At 41.2% G+C, this 22,244-nt stretch overlaps 1 protein-coding gene across 2 annotated transcripts in view; it reads left to right on the top strand.

Annotated features, from left to right (window-relative positions):
- Positions 1–14,880, top strand: part of UXS1 (UDP-glucuronate decarboxylase 1) — a 57,305-nt gene extending 42,425 nt beyond the window's left edge. For both annotated transcript variants that reach the window (XM_048326674.1, XM_048326683.1), the window contains exons 10-15: positions 4,102–4,221; positions 7,746–7,789; positions 8,833–8,893; positions 10,318–10,375; positions 12,691–12,794; positions 14,047–14,880. In XM_048326674.1, coding sequence (XP_048182631.1) covers positions 4,102–4,221; positions 7,746–7,789; positions 8,833–8,893; positions 10,318–10,375; positions 12,691–12,794; positions 14,047–14,178 — 519 coding nt within the window. In that variant the 3' untranslated portion in view covers positions 14,179–14,880. The remainder of the gene's footprint in view (positions 1–4,101; positions 4,222–7,745; positions 7,790–8,832; positions 8,894–10,317; positions 10,376–12,690; positions 12,795–14,046) is intronic.
- Positions 14,881–22,244: the final 7,364 nt, after the last annotated feature.

The raw sequence follows: 22,244 nt of genomic DNA, 5'->3' as shown, positions 1-22,244 counted from the left end.
ATCACATTAAGTGATAGTTTTGGAATTACCTTAGAATAGGTGAAGTGTTGAGCTATAATATAGCATGGTAATGTTTCCACCATAAAATTGTAGGTTGTATTCAGGGACTTGCATTATGCCCAGAGTGAAGAGTCAGACAATTGAGGCTGTCCTTCCTAGCTTGTTTAGGAGCTTTAGTGAAATTCAGATCTCACCATCTCTGTTTTTGCAAAATAATACTAAAAAGCTATTAGTAACTGAGTACTAATGGCATTTTGTTTATGCAATTGGCAGTACATGTAAATAAAATTCCTTGGACCCAGCCTCATTGTAGAGTATTGTAGCTTAAACACATCATAGATGGATCCAGTGAACACGGTTCTAGTAATTCTGCTGTGATTGCAATTCAGGGGTTTGGGAACAATTTTGAGAGTTAATGGTCTCCGAAACACATGGGAAAGAATATGAATCAGTAAGAAAGTGACTATTAGAGCAAGGAATGCAGGCAATAATCTCAAATAATTTTAGCTGAGACGTTGGTAAAGATCTGTATCAGGTCACAGTGATACCCATGTTACTGTCTGGACTTCCCCGGCAGATTTTTTAAATTCTGGTTGTCTGCTGGAGAGCAGACATTTGTTGTAGCTTTTCCTTTCCTGATTTTGTATTCAGGGAGGTCTGACTCATATTTGCTGTTCAGATAGATCCACAGACTTTGCAAAAGAAAGAAGGACTAGTAATTAATAGGAGAAGCTTGCCTGATACCCTTGTGAATTACAGCCACAACATACCATGTTCAAGTTGTTTTGGTTAAAGAAACTTTTGGCATTTGAATTGTATTGATCTGTTTTCTAAGACAGTCAACACAAGGAGATACCTTTTCTTAAAATGCTTATAAAATTAAAATACGTCTTTTTAAATTAAGAAGTTATTGTAGCATCCTTAATACCCTTGATACTTTCTGGAGCTGGGATCTCTAGAACTAAAGCACTGGCAAAGACTTATGCTGAAAACCAGGACAGCTTTGTTTTGCAGAGGAGACTGGATAACTAATGCTACATTTTGCCTGACAGCTGTAGAATAGTCTTGAGTACTTATTCAGAGGAGGTATTTCCGTAAGCCATAACAATCTTTCCTGCTTCTTTACTGTTTCTTTTCATCTGTACAAGCACAGTCTCTGTGAAGAAATTCATGCTGATAAATAATAGAGTGAGCTGAAGTGTTTTGCTAGCCCACAATCCTGCGTTGTATGATCTTGGTCTCAGGCTCTTTTTTGGATTGCTCAAGGAATTTTCTTTCTCATCAACCTGCTGTAGGAAGGCACTGTCTTAAACTGTGAGGACAGAAGGCAGTTTATCACATTTGATCTCAGCATTAGGGATAAATCTCAAGCTCTGTTTTGTTTAGCAGTATAAATGTGAGCCAAAGAGGTTTTTCTCCTTTCTCTAGGATGTAATAAAATACCGTACATGACTTACTGCTGCAAACCTGGGGGAGTAATTGACTTTGATAATGGGAGTATGGTAGAGGTAGTCAGTCATTACTACATGTTGTTGATAATTTCAGAGTAACAGGATGTAGCTAAGACACAGACAATTAATAAAAAAAGGAATAGAGTTACTCAGTATGTAAAGAGGATGGTGTTCAATTGAGGTGTTCATGAAACAGCAAAAGGAGACTTGTGACAGTTTTTAAGTTACTGGCTCCAAAATCTCGTTTGTGGAAGAGTTTCTTTTGAGAAGACAGATTCCAGTTTTAAAGGGCCAAATGAAAATTTAGCTGCATAGAAAATAGATTTTTCAAAGCAGTAGGCTGCAGAGAAAAGCTTTGCTGGATGACACTATAAATAAAAAGTTACTCATTTTAAAAGACAACATTACAGTGGGGTGAGGTGAGTAAATAGAAGGGAGAAGAAATAATGGATTCATTGTGACTGTGAGTAAGTGCCTGTGTTGTTTTTCTTTTCTAGATCCCTTGCTAGTTTCCAACCAATACTGGAAAACAAGGCTTCTGCTGTAGCTTGTGCAATACAAGAGTGTCTTTTTGGTCAGCATTGTTGAATGAGTTATTTTTATCTTGAATACTAGCTTCCAAGTGCCTTATTTTCTGCACTTGTTATTAGTGGCAGTCTCTGGAAAGCTCACATGAAATACAGTCCCTTCCTGAAGGGGTCAGTGTCCTTTTTAAGATAAAGTGCTGGGCAAAACAAAGGAAGGAGAAGCTTTCTATGTCTTTCCAAATGCAGTGAAGGCTTTGGGAATGGTTCTGTAATGTGCTGCTGGAAGTGTATATTTGAAATGTTACACTGCTGTACTTTTTTAGCTACCAAGAAATAGAATATGTTCCCAGCTGATGCATTTTGCATGGAAAGGGACTTCTGCTCTTTCCGGAGTCTCTTTCAGCAGGACCCAGTGGATGTTGTGAGGTTATTTTTTTGGCTCTGTTGTGGATACAAGCTCGTTGGATAAAGACTGTATCTTTTCCTGTGGCACAATAGTTACCTCCTTTGTTACTGTTAGTTTACCATGTAGTTGCAATTGCAAACAAGGTTTGATCAGGACAAATGAAACCTTACCTGCAGCTAAATGATATTGAACATTGTTTGACTTTCTCTGTACTGGGAGGTGTTGGGCTTTACTTGTACTACTTGGTGTTTCTGATTTCGCAACACCAATATATCACCAAGGTGATATATTAAATGTCCCTTTTGCCTGTCTCTTACCTGTAAAAAGCTAGTCCTACTGCTTTCACAAAACATCTTTGAGGATACATTTGTTCATGAATCACGTGGAGACCTAAGAGAGAACATCACATTTTCCTGCACGTGTCTCTTGTACGTGAAGCTACATTTATTTCCAAGAAAAATGTGTTTCCAGGTCTCTTCTGAATGAAGTGTATGTGAGCTGAGCTTTCAGCCACGGATGTACCAACAGTACACTTCTTCCACATACATCCTCTTCCAGGACAACAGCAAGCATTGGTCTAAGCTTTAGTAAAATACATGGAAAATACAAGATGTTCTGTGTGTCTTCTGAAAGAATAGTTATGGAATGAATGTTTGCAGCTCCAGAACATTGTGCTTGTGACTTCAGTCCAATCAGAGCACCCAGAGTTTGCTTCAGACAAATTTTTTCCTGTAACTGATACAAGGATGTCTTTTTCTGGGAGGTGGGAGGACCAGGTAATAAGAGGAGGATACATAGGCCTGCGCTGAGGTTGACACCTTCTCCCCTACCTTGTGACTGTTACTCTCAGATGGTAACATCTGTCTGCTTGCAGCATACCATGTTGCTCTGAACTCAGCTCAGCAGTATCCTGTTTTAGCTCACAAGGGCCAAACGTCCTTCTCACAGGCTTTATCATAAACTGTGGCTTGTCCAAATGAATGGGTCAATCAAAACAACTCGAGAGATTACTTCAGTTTGCAGTCTCTAACTGTTAAAATGCTTTGTCCATAAAGGTTCCAATTTCACATATTTGTTACATTTTCCTTGAAGATTTGCAAAATATTCTGTAGAAGGACTTATGGAAATGATAAAAATGTTTCTTGGAAAAAACTATGCCATTGAAGAGTTTGATTGTAATGCATGCATTTACACAGGCTAATAAGGGCACTAGAAAACATTGTGGCTGTGGTTACAAAACTACTTTATGGCTTTTGTAAAAGATACTTCTCTGACATGTTAAGCTTTTCTAAACTATGGACGTTTGTGATCTATGGAAATGCTACCTTGGTACTATATCTGGTGATTGTGAGACTTCGCCTATGTGCAAAAAAAGTAGCTAAGTCCCAGGTGAAATAAGATGTTATTGGAAGGATATTACTGAAAAATCTTGAAGTTCTTTGTGAAAGAAAATGCATGTGCCAAAATCATGAGCTGTTCTAGCACTAATTTAGATTTGCATTACAAATACTGAGAACTAGTGTAAATTACTTTGGTGTATGCACTACATTTTCGGGAGGGCTGAGGAGAGATTTGAAGTGTTTCATTATTAGAAACGATGCATTTTAAAGCTGAAAGAGAGATTCTTGAAAAGCGTTTGGACAGGGGAGAGTTTACACTTTTAGGGATAAAGACACTTTTATTAAGGAAGTAACGATTCTTTTTTCTTTGGCTACAGGAAGGAGTTGAAGTGAGGGTTGCCAGAATATTCAATACCTTTGGTCCTCGAATGCATATGAATGATGGAAGAGTTGTCAGTAATTTTATCCTACAAGCTCTCCAGGGAGAACCACTAACAGTAAGTGATGACCTCCTGGTGATATGAAGAACCATTCATCTTCATATCCTGTCCTCATGTGTTGCAGATGAGGGTAGATTTTAGAAAATATTGATGTTCCCCTCTTCAAAATGTAGTGTTCCAGTATACCAAACGTAAATGTATGGAATAACATATGGGAAGATGTGCTCTGTTGATGGGGTTGATCTTTCTTTCACAGAAAGAAACAAGGCTATCAGTTGCAATCTGCACAAGCATTTCAGCATTCTTTGTATTGGGGATATAAACAAAATCCAGAGTTCAGTCAGGGATTTCTGTAAGAAGTAGCAGACAATCCAAGGAGAAAAAGAATCAAAGTTTTGTGGCAACGCCCACTACTGTAATTCTTGCAGAGCAAAATCTGAAACTGGACAGAGCGTTGAAGAGTTTAGGTCAGGGAATAAGTTGCGCCCAAGCATGATGAAGCTTGGTGTCCTGTGATAGATCTCTTCTAACTTTAATCTTTTTAAAATAGTGTGTTAAAAGTATGGCTACCCCCTGCAAAACTTTGGTGGTAGATACTACCCTACTGTCAGACTGAAATCGAGAACTCTTTACAAAGAAAGAAAATTTAAAGAGTTCAAATTATGTATGTTCTGCAAAGCAATGCACATCACCTGACTTAAGTACACTGATAATTCTTGAAAGACTGGTCTTCTCTGGAGGTCAGCATTTGCTTACTTGCTTGCAATTTAACAATGATTGGTCACTTAGGCAATTTGTGACTATTTTTTAATGTCATCAGTTACGAATCTTGGCTACTCTGTTCATAGCCTTTGCTAAATTTCTGGTTTAGGCTTGTGGTTATTTCAGAGTAACAAGCCTGCAGTGATGCTGTGTTTGCCACCTCTCCTAAAGATTTCTTTTTTCCCCCCAGAGATTTACTGCTTTTGTAGAAATCACTGTTAGTGCTCGATGTATGGTAGCTATTGTGTGATGCTGACTGTAACTTACTGGCCAGTGTTTACTGGGGCATATGACATTTAGGCTGCCATATAAGTCAGCATTAAGAGTGCAGATCTTGGGGCTTAGTCTTGGGTAGCTGACTGAACGAGCCCAGCTTGCCTAGTCCCTGATAGGAGTCCCTTCAGCACTACATAGACAATGCAGCCATGTGGGTCAGTGCTTTTTTCCTGTCAAAACATAAAAAAAAAGGGAACTTAAATTCCTGCAGAAAGAGTTTAATTTTCTTACCCAGGTGTCTCCCCAGACTTGCTTATTGGAAGAGACTAAACAAATAGTAGCAGACAAGAAGGTGGAGCTTCTTGGTTTGACACTTTGGATCCTTGTAGGCCTTGCTTGTATCGAAATATGAGTTATCAGCTGATTAGTCAGTGTCAATGTTCCCAGGATAGGATCCTTGGGCATAAAGTCTGAGCCTCTAAATGCTGTTTAGAAAATTTACTGGCTTATAGAGGATCAGAAGGTATTTCCATTTTTTAGGTTTGGTCCCCAGTGCATATAGCAAGCTGTTGCCATATTTGGCCTGTCAAATGTTTTTTATTTCATGCATAGTTTCTCAACTTTTATTGGCAGTAGTGCTGTAATCTTTTATAAGAACAGAGGGAGAACACTAACTGGAAGTTTTGTGAAGCCTTACAAAATATGAAGGACTTACCTTATTTTAAAACATACAATCCATGGGATATTTTAGAGCATCAATAAGAGGGGTCTGGAGTCTGTGTTCTTCTGTGGGAGGCAACACTGGAAGCTCTTATTTTATTTCTGTAATTGGCATGCTGTCTAAAATTTAGCAAGAATGTAATTATAATAGGGGTTGAAATAAAGTGTTTTGCCCAACATCACTGTTCTGTAGGGAATAACTGTCTGATGTTGAAAATTACTGAATCTGAGAAAAGAAGGGGAGAGTTCTTTAGCTGACCAGGTCAAATAAAATGAATTATCAGCACTGAGCAGTGGCTGAGACCTACAAAAAATTAACTCCTGTATCATCACAGAATTTGGCTGACAGGAATACCAAGTGTGTGATCTCTTTAGAAACTCTGTTTTCAGTCTCTCAGTTCAGAGTACTTATTCAAATGGAGTAAATAATCTCTTGAGAGACCCGTGTCACTGATTTGTAGAAATTGTGGCCTATGGAAACATGACAATTGTTGTTTTGTTATTGTAAAAGAAAGATTTTTTTTTTTTTTTTTTTTTTTTTTTTTTTTTTTTTTTTTTAAGAAAAATTGAGATACGGAAACGATATTGTACTTTCCAGCTATTGCTTGTATGTGGGAAAGATAACAGATAACCACATGGGTGACTCTGCAAAAATCATGTACAAATACTTAGTTCTGTAAAACTTATGCCACAAGCTAAAAGTAAAGCTAAATGCAGGAAGCTCTATATAAATACATAAATCTGCTTCCTGTTTGTTTGGGAGTCCATCAGGCTGTCAGTGTGCTCCTGGTGCATTCCTCTCCGAATCAGTTTTTGGGTAAACTCTTAGACCCCTGATCTTACCGAATGCGTACTGAAATGTGAATTCTTTTGGGCTCTGAATCAGCCTCGGAGAGCACAAGGCTTACCAAGTAACAGATGGCCTGTGTACCAATTGTACTGTCCTTTCTGTCCTCAAGGAAAACAAGCATGCTTTCTATTCTGTCCTTCCAAAAGCCTTTCTGTTGTAGCAGGTTGATAAGATGTGTGTGTCCCCAGTTAAACTGTTTTCACCACTTAAATGTGCCTGCTCACAGCTTTCAGAATATAAGTATTCATGTTCTAGAGACTTCAGTACTGCACTCAGTTAAACTGTGAAAAATGGAATGGTATCAAATACCATTCTGTACATTTTAAGTATAAATTAATGTCTGTTTGAACTTCAGCAACTTGCTCCAAAGTATCAGCATGTTACCTGCGGACACTTTTTTTCCCCTCAAAGGTTTTGATACAAATCTGTACAGGTGACTTTAGGAGTCATATAATCTAGAAGTTACTCTGCTTCCCATTTTCCTAGATAGTAATATTTAGAGCCACGTGGTTTTGGTTTTTTTCTGTCCTGATTGCTTTAAACACAGTGCTGTTTCTCTTGACAATTTTTTTAGAGACCACTGACATTTAGTGCTCTCTTTGAAGCTGGCTGTTGTTAATGAGCAAATCAAAATTGCTCATCGTAACCACATCTTAGTAGCCTGAAGTTTGCTTTAAATATTTGGCACTCTTTGCTGGCTGAGTGCAGGCTGCACCTTCTTTCAGTGTTCCAGGAGAGGATAAAGCATCACTCTGTCCTACACCCCTGAGAATGTTTCCTTCATGCAGAATTCTGGTTAACAAAATGTCTAGGGATATGTTTACTGGAGACAGACCCAAGAGGAAGATGACCTTCAAAGAACTGATACTTTGCCAAAGGCTCTGCAAGCACAATTTTTTCCATTCCTGTAACATTGAGCTTGTGTCTCAAGTGTTTCTCCTTGAGCCACTTTTCTAGAAAGGTAAAGAAAAGATAATTAGGGTAGAGAGGACTTCTGTATTTATTAACTTTCCTATTTTTCATACGATTTTAGGTCTATGGACCTGGAACTCAGACAAGAGCTTTCCAGTATGTCAGGTAAGCCTTGTTTGTACTGGCTGATAATTTACTTCATGGTTCTGTTAGCCTGGTCAGCTTTGTATGTATGTGCATTTGCTTTACTTTTTTTAATCATTTTTTAATACAAACTCTCAAAAAAACATGCACCCGTTGAAACCTGATTTCAGCATTTCTCAGCTGCCTGATCTGCTTTACTGGGGCTCTTAGGAGCCAGCTTTACTTTCAGAAGGGAGACACACAGAAGTTTTTAAAAGTACCAAGAAGAAAAACATTAATTGGTTTAGAATTTTACTTGAGATACTAACGTGCTCTTCCCTTCCAGAGATGGCAAGTAACAGACGAGTTTTTAGAGCTGAGCAGTTCGTCACTCCTTGCATTTTAATGCAATGCTGCCACCTCGTGTCTTTGGGACTGCTGTGGTTGGTGTGCAAACTATGCACAAGAAAAAAGCTAAGAAAACCCATGCTGGACTTCTGGGTTATTTTAATCATTCTTTGCTTGGAAATGTTCTTTCTCTCTGCTGAAAGTAGTATCAGTGGTAGTAGATGTTGAAGAAACCCCATCAGGTCATACCCCTTCCTTTCCCAATTATAAGTCATAATGAAAAGGATCTGGATTTCTGTGTCAAGGGCCAAGGTGCTTAGTTTGTGGCTAATAATCCAAAATAACTTTGGGTTATATTGCTGGGGGAAAGTAACACCAAAATACTGTTTTTAACAAACTTAGTTTAAGAATTTTTGAAAACAAGAAGACGAATTCAAACAACAGGCTGCAAAGTAGTAGTGTTATGTGCCTCTGTATTACAACTTGCTCTATTCTGTTTGAAATGCCTTGGAAATCAGCCTCCAAATATGCTTGGATGCTGGAGAGAAGAGGAAATATTAATCATTTTTTAATACAAACACTCAAGAAAACATGTGCCTGTTGAAATCTGGTTTCACCATTCCACAGCTGCCTGATCTGCTTTACTGGAGCTCTTAGGAGTCAGTTCTCTTTTTTGACAAGAATACTTTTTATAGAGAAGTGGAAATTGCATCAATCTGTTCTTCCTTCTTTTACAGTGATCTTGTGAATGGGTTGGTGGCATTGATGAACAGCAATGTCAGCAGTCCTGTCAACTTGGTGAGTATGAGTGCTCCACTCTACGGAGGTACTGTGCACTGGTCAACATCACCTCTGTTTTCCTCCTTGTCACTGATACTGATTTCTAGAAAAAATAAATGGAACAAAAAAGGTCTTTCTATTATGAAGAACATATTCTCCTATGTACTCTCTTTATAAATAAGTAGACTAAGCCCCTAGGTGTTGAGATCTTCCAGTTCCAAGAACAGGACAAATCTGCTGGAGTTTTTCATTTGTTTTAGCAAGAAGATGTATGTAATTAGAATACGAAGGAAAAAAATGTGGGGGGGACACGTGCAAAGTGCACCAAGAAAATGACTGAAGACTGATTTTAGTGGGAAAAAAGCACTGAAGGAATACTTAGCTCTAGATAATTAGAAATTGTTTCATACTACTCTGGATTAGAGGAAAATGTGATAGTATTTTATGGTATAATTCTCTAATATTGTTTAAAATGCTTCGAACTTAACTTGTCTAGTAAGATTTTTGTTCCATCCTGTTTGTTGTCAGCTTACTCTTAGCAGTGAATTTAAGAACAGAAAAAGAATGCATATCCCAAGTAATTTCTTGAGTATGCCAGCTTTTGCCAAATTAGATACTCAACTCTGCAGGGCAGTTGTTCACTAATTTTCCTTTTCTCCTGTGGCCATGAGTTAATTTCAGGGTTTCTATCCAAAGGCTGATAATGTTAAACTCTATCACATGCTTTGTCTTCAGAAAATTCCGTATTTAAATCTACATGTATCTTAAGTGCTCAGCTTTAGGTCAAATGAGATGTGATAAAGAAGAGTTTTGAAACGAGGAAAGCTAGGGATGGAGGGAATTGAGTCTGATGAAGGTGAGCTAATGCTAGCAGAAAGTGTTCAGCATTTTATTCTGAAATGTTGATCAGGAGATTATTTGCAGGTTGGTTAAAAAAAAAGAAAAGGAATATTGTATAGGAAAGCAAGTAGCCCTTATGTATTGATATGTAAGCTGTAGTAAATGTAGAAGCAGTTGTTTGCAGATAAGTGAGTTTGGTTTCCTAACTTTGCATGAACCAAGAACTTACCATACTTCTTCATGATATCTGTCCTCAACTGGGCACAGTCCTTGAATCCAGATTTCCAGCTGATGTGGCTGTGTGGGCTGCTCAGTGACATAGGCCTTTACTGTGATTGCCAACTCTTTACAGACTGACTTTTTGGAGGATGACGACACCTCCCTACATACACTGAATTACCAAAGCAAATATAATGGAAGACAAATTCTCTAATGAGTAAGGAGCTTGTCAAAGTTGCTTTTTTTTTTTTTTCAATGAAGTAGAATAAATCTTTATGTTTAGCTTTTTCAGAGTTTAACATGCCCCTGTTGGAACCATCTCTTGTCTAGCATGTTGTAAGGTGTTTAATCGTTATTGAAATGAGCATCTCTTATGTTTGTAGGGAAACCCAGAAGAACACACTATCCTAGAGTTTGCCCAGTTAATTAAAAAACTTGTTGGTGAGTATGATTAGTAATTCTTTGTAAAGTTTATGAAGTATTTATTGTCGTTAGATAATTATTACTTGATTAGTATGTGTAATATGTGGATAATTTAATTAGTCTTTGGATTTCTTAATAATTTTATCAAAGGCATTTAATCGTATCATTAAGTATTAATAAGATAATCCAAATGCTCTCAATTGTCTGTAAACTGTTGCATGAAGAGTAGAATGAATAAATTTTCTGTGTATCTGTGCAATCTATACCCATTAATTTGTATAGTGTTTAGGCAATTTTTTAGGTTTGTTTTGGCACAAGGACAATACATAAATGAAATGTAAAACATGTGAATGCAAATGTCCTGCATAGTATCTTAGCTGCAATAGGGATACTTCAGGAAGGTGGTTCTTCGCAGTTGTGCAGGCTGTGGTCCTTCAACTACCATGAAAAACCTCATGCTGTGGCAACAGTCTTTACCTGTTCTTTTCACTGTTTCTAACAGTGATTCTTGAAAGGGTTGACAGCACCTGGGAAGAAAACACTGTGGCTTCCTCTTCATTCTTGCTCTGATGCCTGTAGCAAATCGAAGCTCTCAAAAATGGAAGCAAATGGTTGTGCTTGGTCTTCTAGTGTGGCACCCTAATGAGATGAAACATCCTGCTGCCATTAGCGAAGAGCTTTTAGTCTGTACATTCCAGAAGTGCTTCTGACAGATCTAAAAAAGATGAGTTCAAACATACAACACAGAAGCTGATGCATGTGGTGTTCCCTCTGGAACATAAAAGACTGTTCCCTCTGGAAAATGTGAATCCACAGATCAGGGAAGGAAATGAAAAAATCACAGCACCAAACCCATCAGACACACAGAGTAATTGTCACCTCTGTTTGTCTGTTCACAAACAACTTGATGTGTTCCAGTCCATCCAGGGAGGTGGTTTAGTTCTAAAATGACATGTAAACTATTTGCTAGATTTGGCTAGAAGAATTGGCCCCTTTCTGTGTATTATTCTGAGGAAAGGCAAGTGCTTGGTTATTTAAATCACAATGGAGATTAGGGGCAAAGAGAAACTGAAGCCCTTTTGTAATGCCGAAGTGCAGACAATCATGGAATGGTTGAGGTTGGAAAGGACCTCTGGAGGTCCCTTGGTCGAACCCCTCAGCTCAGGCAGGGCAACCTACAACCAGCAATGGCCTGGGGCCATGTCCAGATGGCTTTTAAGTATCTCCAAGGGTAGAGACTCCACATCCTCTTGGGCCATCTGTGTTTCAGTTTGTGCCCACTGTCTCTGGTCCTGTCGCTGGGCACTACTGGAAAGAGCCTGGGTCCCTCTTCTTAATCCCCCTATCTGGTATTTATACACATGGATGAAATTCCCCATAGCCTTCTCTTCTCCAGGCTGAAGGGCCCCAGGTCTTTCAGCCTCTCCTCATACTCCAGTCCCTTCACCACCACCATGGCCCTTTTGTTGCTCTCTCTGTATGTCCCTGTCTCTCTTGTACTGGGGAGCCTAGAACTGGATCCAGTCCTCGATATGGATCTCATCAGTGCTGGTGAGTGGGAAAGCTGATCTCCCTTGTCCTCTGGCAGCACTTCTACAGTCCAGGATATCATTTGCCTTCTTTGTGGCAAGTATGTATGACTGGTTCATACTCAGCTTGGTGTCCACCAGGACCCCCAGTCCTTTCCTGCCAAGTTGTGTTCCAGCTGGTTGGTCCTCAGCCTGTACCTTCCCAGATTCAGGACTTTGAACTTGTTGAATTTCATGAGGTTCCTGTGAGGCCTTTCTCCAGCCTCCATTCTCGAGGTCTGGATGGCAGCACAGTACTCTGGTGTATCAGCAGTTCAGTATTGATCCAGTGTTGACCCTTGGGGTGTAGCGCCAGTTACCAGTCTCTAACTGATCACCACCCTCTGGGCCTGGCTGTGCAGTTTTCAGTCTTCCTCACTGCTCATCCAGTACTCAGTGAGGGTGTCAAAGACAGTGTCAAAAGCATCACTGAAGTCAAAGCAGGTGATACCCACTTCTCTGCCCTTGGCTACTGAAACAGTAATTTCCTCATAGAAGGTTAATAGACTGGTCTGTGAGCGTAGCTTAATTTTTGTGAGTCCCTGCTGAAATCTTTGTGAAATGCTTTGTGAACGCTTGTTGCTGTGGGACAGGTAGATCACCCAGCTGTTGCATGCAGTGCTCCTGTGTCTGTGCAAAGCATTTCAGTGGTTGAATTATGAAGCAGAGAGCTGCAGAAAGACCTGCTGCTCCAGTTGGCAGAAAAGATGTAAATGGAAATCATAGTGAATTGCAGATGATAAATCACAGTGTCTTGTTTAACAGGCAGTGGGAGTGAAATCCAGTTTCTCTCAGAAGCACAGGATGACCCTCAAAAACGAAAACCTGACATCAGAAAAGCCAAGTTACTGCTTGGCTGGGAACCCGTGGTATGTACAGATGAATTACTGTTGTGTGAGAAAACGCCAGGAAACATAGGGGGCTTGAGGGAGAGTCACATAATAACAAGAATTTCCCTTACTGGAATATCTGCCTAACGCCCTCTCCAGAGCAGTTTTAACATTTTAACTTTTTCACTTGCATATTATGAGATTTTACCATTCTGTAAGCCCGATAAATCCTTTGAAGTATATGGCACATAGTTACTTACGTTACCAAGCCCATAGCTAATGGGTTTGCTGGTGTTGCTGCAATCATCACTCCTGTAGCTGGCAACAGGAGTTGGTTTGCTTGGAGAGGAAAGATCTGCCTAATCCCAGGAAAAGGTGTGGCTTTCTTTGCCAGCTTCCCATTCTAACTAGCACAGTGGTTTATAGCCTTTTTTAAATTTGCAGACAAAAATCATTCCAGGAAACATGTGAACCTACCTAGTAAATGTAAGCCTCATGATAGAAATTGGATCCAGACCCTTCTGAAAGGGTTCACAGGGGCATCTGATATTAATAGACCATGTCTGACAGCACAAGGGTGATAGCAAAGTGTTGCAAACATAAAAGGTTTAACTTTTGTATTTCTGGCCTTCTGTGTTTGGCACAGGCAGTAACAAAACGTGCTCCAAAGTAGCAGTACAGTGTTGGTACAGCAAGGCCAACAGTTTCTGTGCTGCTGTTTTTATCTTCCTATACTGGTGATGGTGTCAGCAAGCATGTCAGAGCATATGGCTCCTGAGAAAACAACTCCTCTGTTGTTCCTGTCTTTGTATTCTATGCCTGTATTTAAACACTGCAATTTGTAGGATTACAATTATTTGTAGAGGATTTAAGAATATCAAATGAGATACTGGATGCCAGCTTTATACCATGCTGCAAAAGAGGATCTTTAATCCTTGCAAACAGAAGGGGCTTAAATGCTGGGTGTTTGTCTCTTTCAATGCATTAGGAATTGAAAGTAGAATTATGCATGTCTGTTTTGATACTAAACACACCAATCATAACCATGTGTGAGATTTAAATTTGTTGGGTTTTTTGACTTACTATGTCAGAAAATGTATGTGCTGTTTTAAAGGTCAGCTGCATCAGCAGTGAGGAGATGTAACCAGCATGTGGTGCTGTTAATACTTAGATTGGCTAAGACTGAAACTCCCTGGCTCCCTTGTGATAACTGTTCTATAAAAGATACTGTTGTGAAATAACCTGGTGTGAACCTAGAGTGATACAATTCTCTCCTCACTTTTGGGAACAGGTCCCATTGGAAGAAGGTTTGAATAAAGCAATTCATTACTTCCGTAAAGAACTTGAGTATCAGGCGAACAATCAGTATATTCCCAAACCAAAACCTGCAAGGATGAAAAAAGGAAGAACAAGACATAACTGAAGACTATTAGTTGGACAGGAAATTTCCTGCTTGACATTTGACGGATGTAATTTTTTTTTAATTTTTTTTTTCTTTTTGCGAGAGAAAGACTTTAAAACAGGTATCATGAAGAACGAACTGGAATTTCATTCTGAAGCTTGCTTTAAAGAAGTGGATGTGCCTAAAAATAACATAAATATTCCCTTTCCCTGCAAATCTTGCCTTGCACTTTTTAAACCTGTCTTTTTATGTAAAATAGAGTAGAAGCATCTTTTAGTATCTTCAAGTTTTATATCTTGATGTGAGATCATTTTGTTGTGACTGTCCTTGACAGTTTTATTTACTGGTTTCTTTGTGAAGCTGATGATAAACACAAACGGGATGGAAAATGCCAATTTATTTATAAAATGGGTACTATAAAATATGAGATGTTCTACTATGCATAAGAAAAAAACTAGTGGTATTGTCAGGTGAGAGACACTGACATCTGCATATAGAAGAGTTTAAAAGAATTCTGTATGAGAGCTTTATGTATTCTTTAAAGGAGAGATTTTTTCAAAGGTTTAGTTTTAGTTGTACACTTGAATTTGAGATATTTTCATTGATTGCCATGGATAAGGATATTTTGAATCACTACTGTGTTGTGCGTACTCTGGGAATAAAGTTAATGTATTATTGGTTACAGTGGTTGAATATGCTATTTTAATAAAATACTGAAACTTCTGTTTACTAGTTTCATGGTTTCACTGTGGGCATTTCTCTGGATTTGCACATCTGTGGATTTATTGTGTATTAATTATAAAGTAGCAGCCTGTAAATAATCCACTCAAAGTTACTAACTTTGGTCTTGCATTGTTTGTCTCTTAACAGATGTATAGTAAGGGCTGCAGGATGTCTGTTGAAATAGATTGGACAAAACCATCCTCATTTACTCTAATTCAGGTAGTTGATAGTGATGCAGGAGTGTAATATTTTCTTTGAACCATGGAGCCTAACTTCAGCCTTCCTGAGGAAACACTGAGGAAGTGTTTCTATTTTAAGCAATTACTAAATTTCCAGTAAATGCTTTCAGCTTTGGTAACTATGCCTGTCATCTTAGGAAAAAACAAAAAAGCCCACAACCAAACCAGTCAAACAAAAAGCCCCCTCCAATTCCCCTTATTTTTAATAATTCTCCTAGTTTTTAAAACATATATTGGTATAGTGCCACTCAAAATTGAAAATCCAAAATCTCATCAAGCAAAGTGACTTGACTTTATCTCATTAAAGCTTGATGTTTTTATTAGCCTTTGAGTATCTTTAGGTTGATGGTAAATTGGGAGTTACCAGTAGTGGTGATGTTATGCCCAGCCTTGGGAAGACCCTGAGAGCAGTGTGGCATTTAGGCCCCTTTGTCTGAGCTGTCTGCCAGAGCCTCATGGTGCTTGCGTGGCTTGGAGTCTCATCCAGTCTGTCTGGTGAAGTGCCCGGTGAATCCAGCAATGGTGGGGTTGCTGCATTCATTGCAGTGCCCTGCCTGGAGTGGGGCTGCAGGGATTCTTTTAAGACAAAATGGGTTTTTCTTGCTCACAAGTGCACGTTTTCTTCCATTGGAAATCTCCCGTGCAGCTGAGATGGGGAGCCAGGGTGCATTTTTCTGTCTGGATTCAGAAGTGGAATTCAGATATTACACATTACCTCTATCTTTTCACAGCCAAGCAGCTTGAGATCTGCTTTTTTTGTTTGAAGCCTTTTTCTAGGTACTTGATCTGGGCCTTTATTCCATACTAAATTGCCTGAAAAGTACACCATGGTGTGCTGCTCCAAATGTGCCTGTAACCTGTCATTACTGTAACACTCACAAAGCACAGCCTCTCCCTGTACTGGAAGCCACAGCTGGACATGTGTGAAAGTAGTGCCCACTTCTTTAGCAGTTCTGTGGAGAGAACTGTTAATCAGCTCCCAGCATGGTGGTTTTAACCTTTAAAACCCTTAAGGTGGAGATTATATTTGGGGGATGATGCTCTTTCTCCTTAGATTTCATTCCTCATGCAAATTGTGCCATTGAACACCAAACTCTGTGAGGAGATGAGACACAGGTGCAACCCTGGTCCAACATTCAGTGCAACCTTGGAGAGTAAATGGGAGCTCTGGCTGCCGTGTTACTTCCAGGGCTGTTTTTTATTTAATCCAGTGACTTCAGTACTAAGTATGTGAACTTGTACAGGCACAAGCGTGCTGCTACAAACTAGCACAAAACGTGTATGTTCAAGAAAAATAATCTCCCAGGAAGTCTGAACCTTTAGATACAACCAAGAAGGATTTAAAAGCTCTTTAGAATTTTTCACAGGCTGACTTCCTTCATAAAAGGAGCAAATTGAAGAGAGCCAAGTGGCTGGTACCAGTACAACCCATCTATGGGTGTGTGCGATGCCTCCCACTGGGCCCGAAGGACAAGACTTTCCTCATATACTGTTTCAGAGGTTCCTGGGTCAGCTCCCATACTCTTTCTAAATAGTATCTTCCAACAACAGCAGCTGAGGCAGCTGTTGCCCTTAGGCTTTGAAGCCAGTGACTGGCCTTGGGGCTGATGCGAAAGGCATGAATCATGTTAAAACAGAGTCGGCTGGTGCTTTAGACTGAAAGTCTGGGGTACTTTGAAGTTTTGTCTGGTCTGAACTGAGTCTTCAAGAAGGCAGATGAAGTTTTGCATGTTGGGGCTCTGCTCCCATCTGGGGTTAGACATCTCAGCAGCAGAAAGAGGCATCAAGTGTATTGGGAACGAAAGAGCTGCTGCCTCTCCAGAAGAGCCACTTTTGATGGAGGACAGTAGAATATAGCTCTGAAAGCTTGGAAATAGAGGATTTGGGAGTGTATGAAGCTGAGATATGCTTCCCCCCCCCCGCCCCCCCCGGAAAACTTGAGAATTGGAATTTTCTGCTGTCATCTGATCTGGCAGACACAGTAAAACTGACATGACCAAACTTGAGGTGCCTGTTTTCTCACAGTGATCTGTACAAATGGGCAGCTCAGCTGGTGTTAGGTACAAGTCCTCCCCTCTCAGTAGGAAATACACAATGCAGCAGAGGGAGCTGGCCAGCTTGGTGCTGGTGAGTGAGACCAGCTTTCCAGAAGGAAAGGTGTGCAAGGCACCCACTGCTGTGTGTTCTTTGATCCTCACAAGGAGGACCACTCCTGCTTCTGGAGGTTACTACAGCATGAGATCCACAGTTGGATTTTTTTTTTTTTTTTTTTTTTTTTTTTTTGTGCATGATGTACTTTTCCTTTATTTCTCTATGTAGGCTGCTAAGGGGTATTGTCAGTTACATTGCTAGTCTACAGACAAGCTACAGAGGGGCTTGCAGACCTAATTTATTTTAAGTCATTCCATGAATGTGTAGAGAAGCCTCATGCCTATCTTTTTGCTATATGGGGAAGTAATGATCTAGTAGTTTCTGTGTCTAAGGTGTTTGTAGCTTCTCCTAACCTGTACAGACTCTGGTGGGTTTAGTAGCCAGTGAGTTCAAGTGCCACCTGGGTATTAAATTGTCTTAATCTATTTTTTTCAATAAGTTTTTAGAAATGTAGTATATTGGGAAAAAAACTTCACTTTTTGTCAGGGTTTGAATTGAGTTTCGAAGTTGAAAGAGGTATAATTGCCTTAGAGAACAGGCTACAGAGGACAAAATGAGGCTTCGATTAGTTTGATGGATTGAGCCAGTCCCCAGCCTTACTGGTATTGAGTTTAGTGCTACTTGAGGCCAGGAAGTCCCTGAGGGTTGTTAGGGGCTGGTCAGGGGCCACTTGTCCACAGGAAGAAGATGCTTTGTTAACAGCAAGGGAACTGTATACTCAACACTGCTAGCCCTAGCAACCATACATCCCTTCCCTGAAATTGCTGGGAATGTAGCCGCCACAAAGCCGTAGTTCCTCTGATGTGAGCGTTTCCCTGTGCAGGGATTTCAGGTGACCAAAGAGAATGCCTTATTTGCAGCTCTTGACTCCTTAGAGCTACCAGGAAGAGCAGCAATAGTTCTGAAGCAAAGCAGGGCTCCTTCTGTATGGCAGGAGGCTCCTGAGTGCAACTCTGTAGCAACAGGGAGGCTTTGCAAAAATAACACTTTCTATTTCTTGCAAAAAACCAGGTTTTGGTTCTCTGTTCCTTGTCTCAGTCCTCTCGCTTGTTTCATAATAGCAAGTCTGACAAGTCTTTGTCTGTTGCAGTGGTCCAGGCTACCACTGAGTTGACCAAGGAGCCACAAGGCCCTAAAACAGCAGCAGTACTCTGGTGGGCAGATGTCAGTGTATAGAGGTGCCTTCTTGGTTAGGGTGACTTCCCTTAGGCCTCCGTTCTTGTTATGTAGATTACCCTTTGTTATGCAGATTATCCTTTGATGGTTGGCCCATTGGCCCTCCGCCTCTTTGTGCCTTACATAGTTCCAGTTCCAGAATGTTCTCCTTTCATCGACACCCCATTGGCCTTGTATTCCAACCCCTCCCTTCGTGTTCTCCCATTGGTTTATGCATCCTGGCCCTGCCTACACTCCTCCCCTGGATCCTTGTCCCATTGGTCTCTGGCCCTTTTTCCACCCCTACTCCTCCCTGTATTTAATCCCTGGACCCTCCATAATCTGGGCTCTTTGTCCCTGGATCCCTTTATGCTCAGAATAAACCCTGCTCATGGAATCCTACACAAAGAGCCCATCTGACTTCTTTGCCTCCAGTACTGCCTGCTGATTGCCTCTGTGTGTGTGCGTGTACACCTGCCTCGGGTGCTGAGCGAGGACACAAGAGCTATCCGTGCTCTGCCCTAAGCGGACTCCTTGTGGGACACTCGGGGATCGGCTGCGCTGCCTCGGCATCTGATTCATGAGCATGGGTGTGGCAAGTTGGTGCCTGAACAGGGACCCTACTACATCTTGGTTTGTTGCCATTTACAGCCTGGGACAAGCACCAGCTTGTTTATTCTTGCAGTGTTTTCCCCAGATGCTGACATGCTCTTCAGCAAGGAGCAGGATCCTCTGAATGCCGTGGTCCATACCACAGCTGAAGCAGCTGGAAGGTCCAAAGCACAAAGCCACAGGGAACAGTGTCCTTAAGTGCTGTCCAGGCCATGCACAGCAGTCTGGGCTCTGTCCACCCCACTGCAGAGAAAGCTGCTTTAAGCACAGAAGGTGACATCTTCCACCTGGGAAACAGTCCTGGGATAGACACGCTCAACCCCCCCATCCCAAACAAGTTTGTGTCACAAGTAAGAACTTAAAGGGAATGATGACCTGTCACCCTCCAAAAAAGAAAAAAAAAGAAAAAAGAGGCTGCTGCTGAAGACACTGAATTTGGAGAGAACAATCTCAGTCTGGGCTTGGGGAAGTGTATGAGAGTGGCTGTGGGGACACAGCAGCAATGCTTCTATGCTTTGGCAGAAGGGTTTGCTGGCAGGCGTTACCAGCAAAGGAGGCAGCACTGCCCTGTGAGTCTGATGGATCTGCCTGGCTGGCACCAACAAACTTGGGGATGTTGCAGCATCAGGCTTTGAAACATGAAGCACTGGAGCATGGCCAAGGTGTTCCTGCTCTGTAGGGAGCCACAATGAACAATTGCTGCTCTTCTGTCTTGCTGGAGATGTTACATGATGTCAGTGCTGGGATGGCTGAGGGTGATGGTGACGTGAAGGGCTCTGTGCTGCCTGCATAGCAGAATGGAAGTGCTGAGAGGAGGTGCACAGTTCTGTCTATGTTTTGGGACAGAAGTAGTCAAAGGAAATTAAACTTTGAAGTACTCCATGCATATCTGATGAAATTTTTTCCCCAATAGTCTTCTTCCTTTTGCCCAAGCCTGATGGCTCATCCTTGCTTGTTTTCCATCATTGCAACTGGTGCACTGCAAGCAGGTGCACCCCTCTGCAAGAAGGACGGTGCCTTCACTTCAGAGCTATTGCCTTGTGGTGGGTGACCCCAGCCAGCAGCAAAGTACCCTCACAGCCACTCCCTCCCCCTGCCCCAACAGGAGAGAATTAGACACTCAGGAATGACTACTCTTGAGGGCTGAGGTAAGAGTACTTTAATGAGTGAAGCAAAGAAGTGGGAAACCCAGATGATGCAAAGGCCACTCACCATCTCTCCTAAGCAAGACTGGTGCTCACCCCATCTTTCAGAAATGGCTTCCCTGGAAGGTAAAGCCCCCACCCTCTTAGTCTTCTTCCCAGCTTTTAGTGTTGAGCGAGTCATTATATCATTTGGAATTGGCCAAATGTTTGGGTCAGCTCTCCCACCCATGTCCCCTCCCAGCCCCTCACCCACTCCTAGCCTGGCTGCTGGGGAACAGTATGAAAAACAGGCTGTGCAGGCACTGTTCACCCAAAAGCAAAAACATTTGTGTCCTGCCTACACTGGTTTAGTCACAAATCTAGAACATGGTATCGTACATGTTCTTACAGGGAAAGTTAACTCTGTCCCACTACTGAACCCTGCAACACAATATAATGGAAAAGACCTTTTTTTTTATTTTTTCTCTTGGAGAATTCAGAAGACAGAGACCGTAGACTTGGTTGTGAGCCTGAAAGGCACAGATGACTAGACTGAGTCAGCCTGCAGGAATGGACAGAGTTTACAAAGGCCTAGGGAGGGATGGTCTTTATTTACAGCACTTTTTTTATTCTTCCTTTTTCAGCAGGTCTGAGTTCCCAGTTGTAAATTCTGGGAAATGATAGAAATTATCAGTGTGGTTCAAACATTGCCAAATTCAGCGTACTTTTTTGAAAATACACAAAATGGAAATATTCTTCTAGGAATAGGTGTTTTCCAACTGTGCAAAAGAGTCTGTGCTTGACTCAGAATATGATTATTCCATATTTGGAATAAAGGCTCTCGTAGTGAGGAAACACACCAATTTAAGCCAATTAAACTGGCAAGGATTCTGCCAAGATTAAGCCTAGGGAAGGCTGAGGGTTTGGAGCATGTTAGACTAGCGTGGATGCGTGTGTGCAGAGAAGTGACTGTGTTCATTCAGTTTGGCTCTCTCAGCAAAGAGCTGTCTCCTGGGAAGTGTACCTGCAGGGAGCTGGATAGTGTTGGGCTGCATCTCCTAGACACCAGTCCGTCACAAAACGAGGGTTTTGAGCAAAAGATTGGGAAATGCACTCAGAGTTATGAAAGAAAGAAGTGAAGTGTAAAGACTGGTGTTGCCATAATCCATGCTTTGGAAATTTCCTGTAAGCTTTAGATGAGAGACTGCTAAAGCATCCATGCTGCCTTCTCTGACTGCTATAGTTGGTAGAACATATTTAATCTCTTTATCCTGATTCTTCAGTTCCAGAAGTCATGGAGGAGGCAGCCTTCCTCACCTGCCCCTTCCCTGTCCTCTACATTTGTCAAGTGCCAGCAGTGCTTTCCTCTGCTGAGCTCCTCCTGAAGCCCCTGACAGCTGAAATCTCCTTCCTACGCTGATATTGCTGTGATACAAAAATGGGTTATGTTTTGGGATTCTTAACATACATGGTACCACCAAAAATCCCCCTTTAATCCACTGTGTTTCACTAACAGATGCCCAGTCTCTGATATATTTTGATGCTCAGCCTAATGTGCATGTTCCAGTCTGAATTGGTGCAGAGGGAATTTTGCAGTAGGAAATTATGATGTCAGGGAATTGTGTTGGATGCTGTCTGACACTAACTTCATTTTAAATAGCTTACTTTGTTGTTTTATTCCCTATTTTGAGCTAGGCTGAAAGCTTGACGCTAAGTGGAATGGACACAAAGGGGAGTATTCAGCAAAGATAACCTTTGGGTTATCGTGCCTGGGAGGGGTTGGGGCCGCTCGAGTTGGATGCTCTGCGCCTCAGCAATTACTGCTGAAGTCAAGTTCCTGCCTTGAGCCCATTCCCTGGAGAATCCTTTCACAGGCTTTGTAGGTAGGCAAGCTCCTCTGCACTGAATTTAGCTTTTGTGAATATCTGTGTCCTTGACCCAACAGGAGCTGCAGGAGTGCCTTGTCAGGCTTGGAGGGCTGCACTCTGTAGGTATGGCAACGGCAGAGGAGGCAACAAGGCAGCACTTCAATTGACAGGAATCCTTTTTTTCTTTTCTCCCAAGAATAATTTGGTTTATTTGT

This window comes from Corvus hawaiiensis, chromosome 2 (genome assembly GCF_020740725.1).
Source record: "Corvus hawaiiensis isolate bCorHaw1 chromosome 2, bCorHaw1.pri.cur, whole genome shotgun sequence".
NCBI lineage: Eukaryota > Metazoa > Chordata > Aves > Passeriformes > Corvidae > Corvus > Corvus hawaiiensis.
The sequence above is the reverse complement of the archived record's forward strand: the minus strand, read 5'-3'. Positions and strand labels throughout refer to the sequence as shown.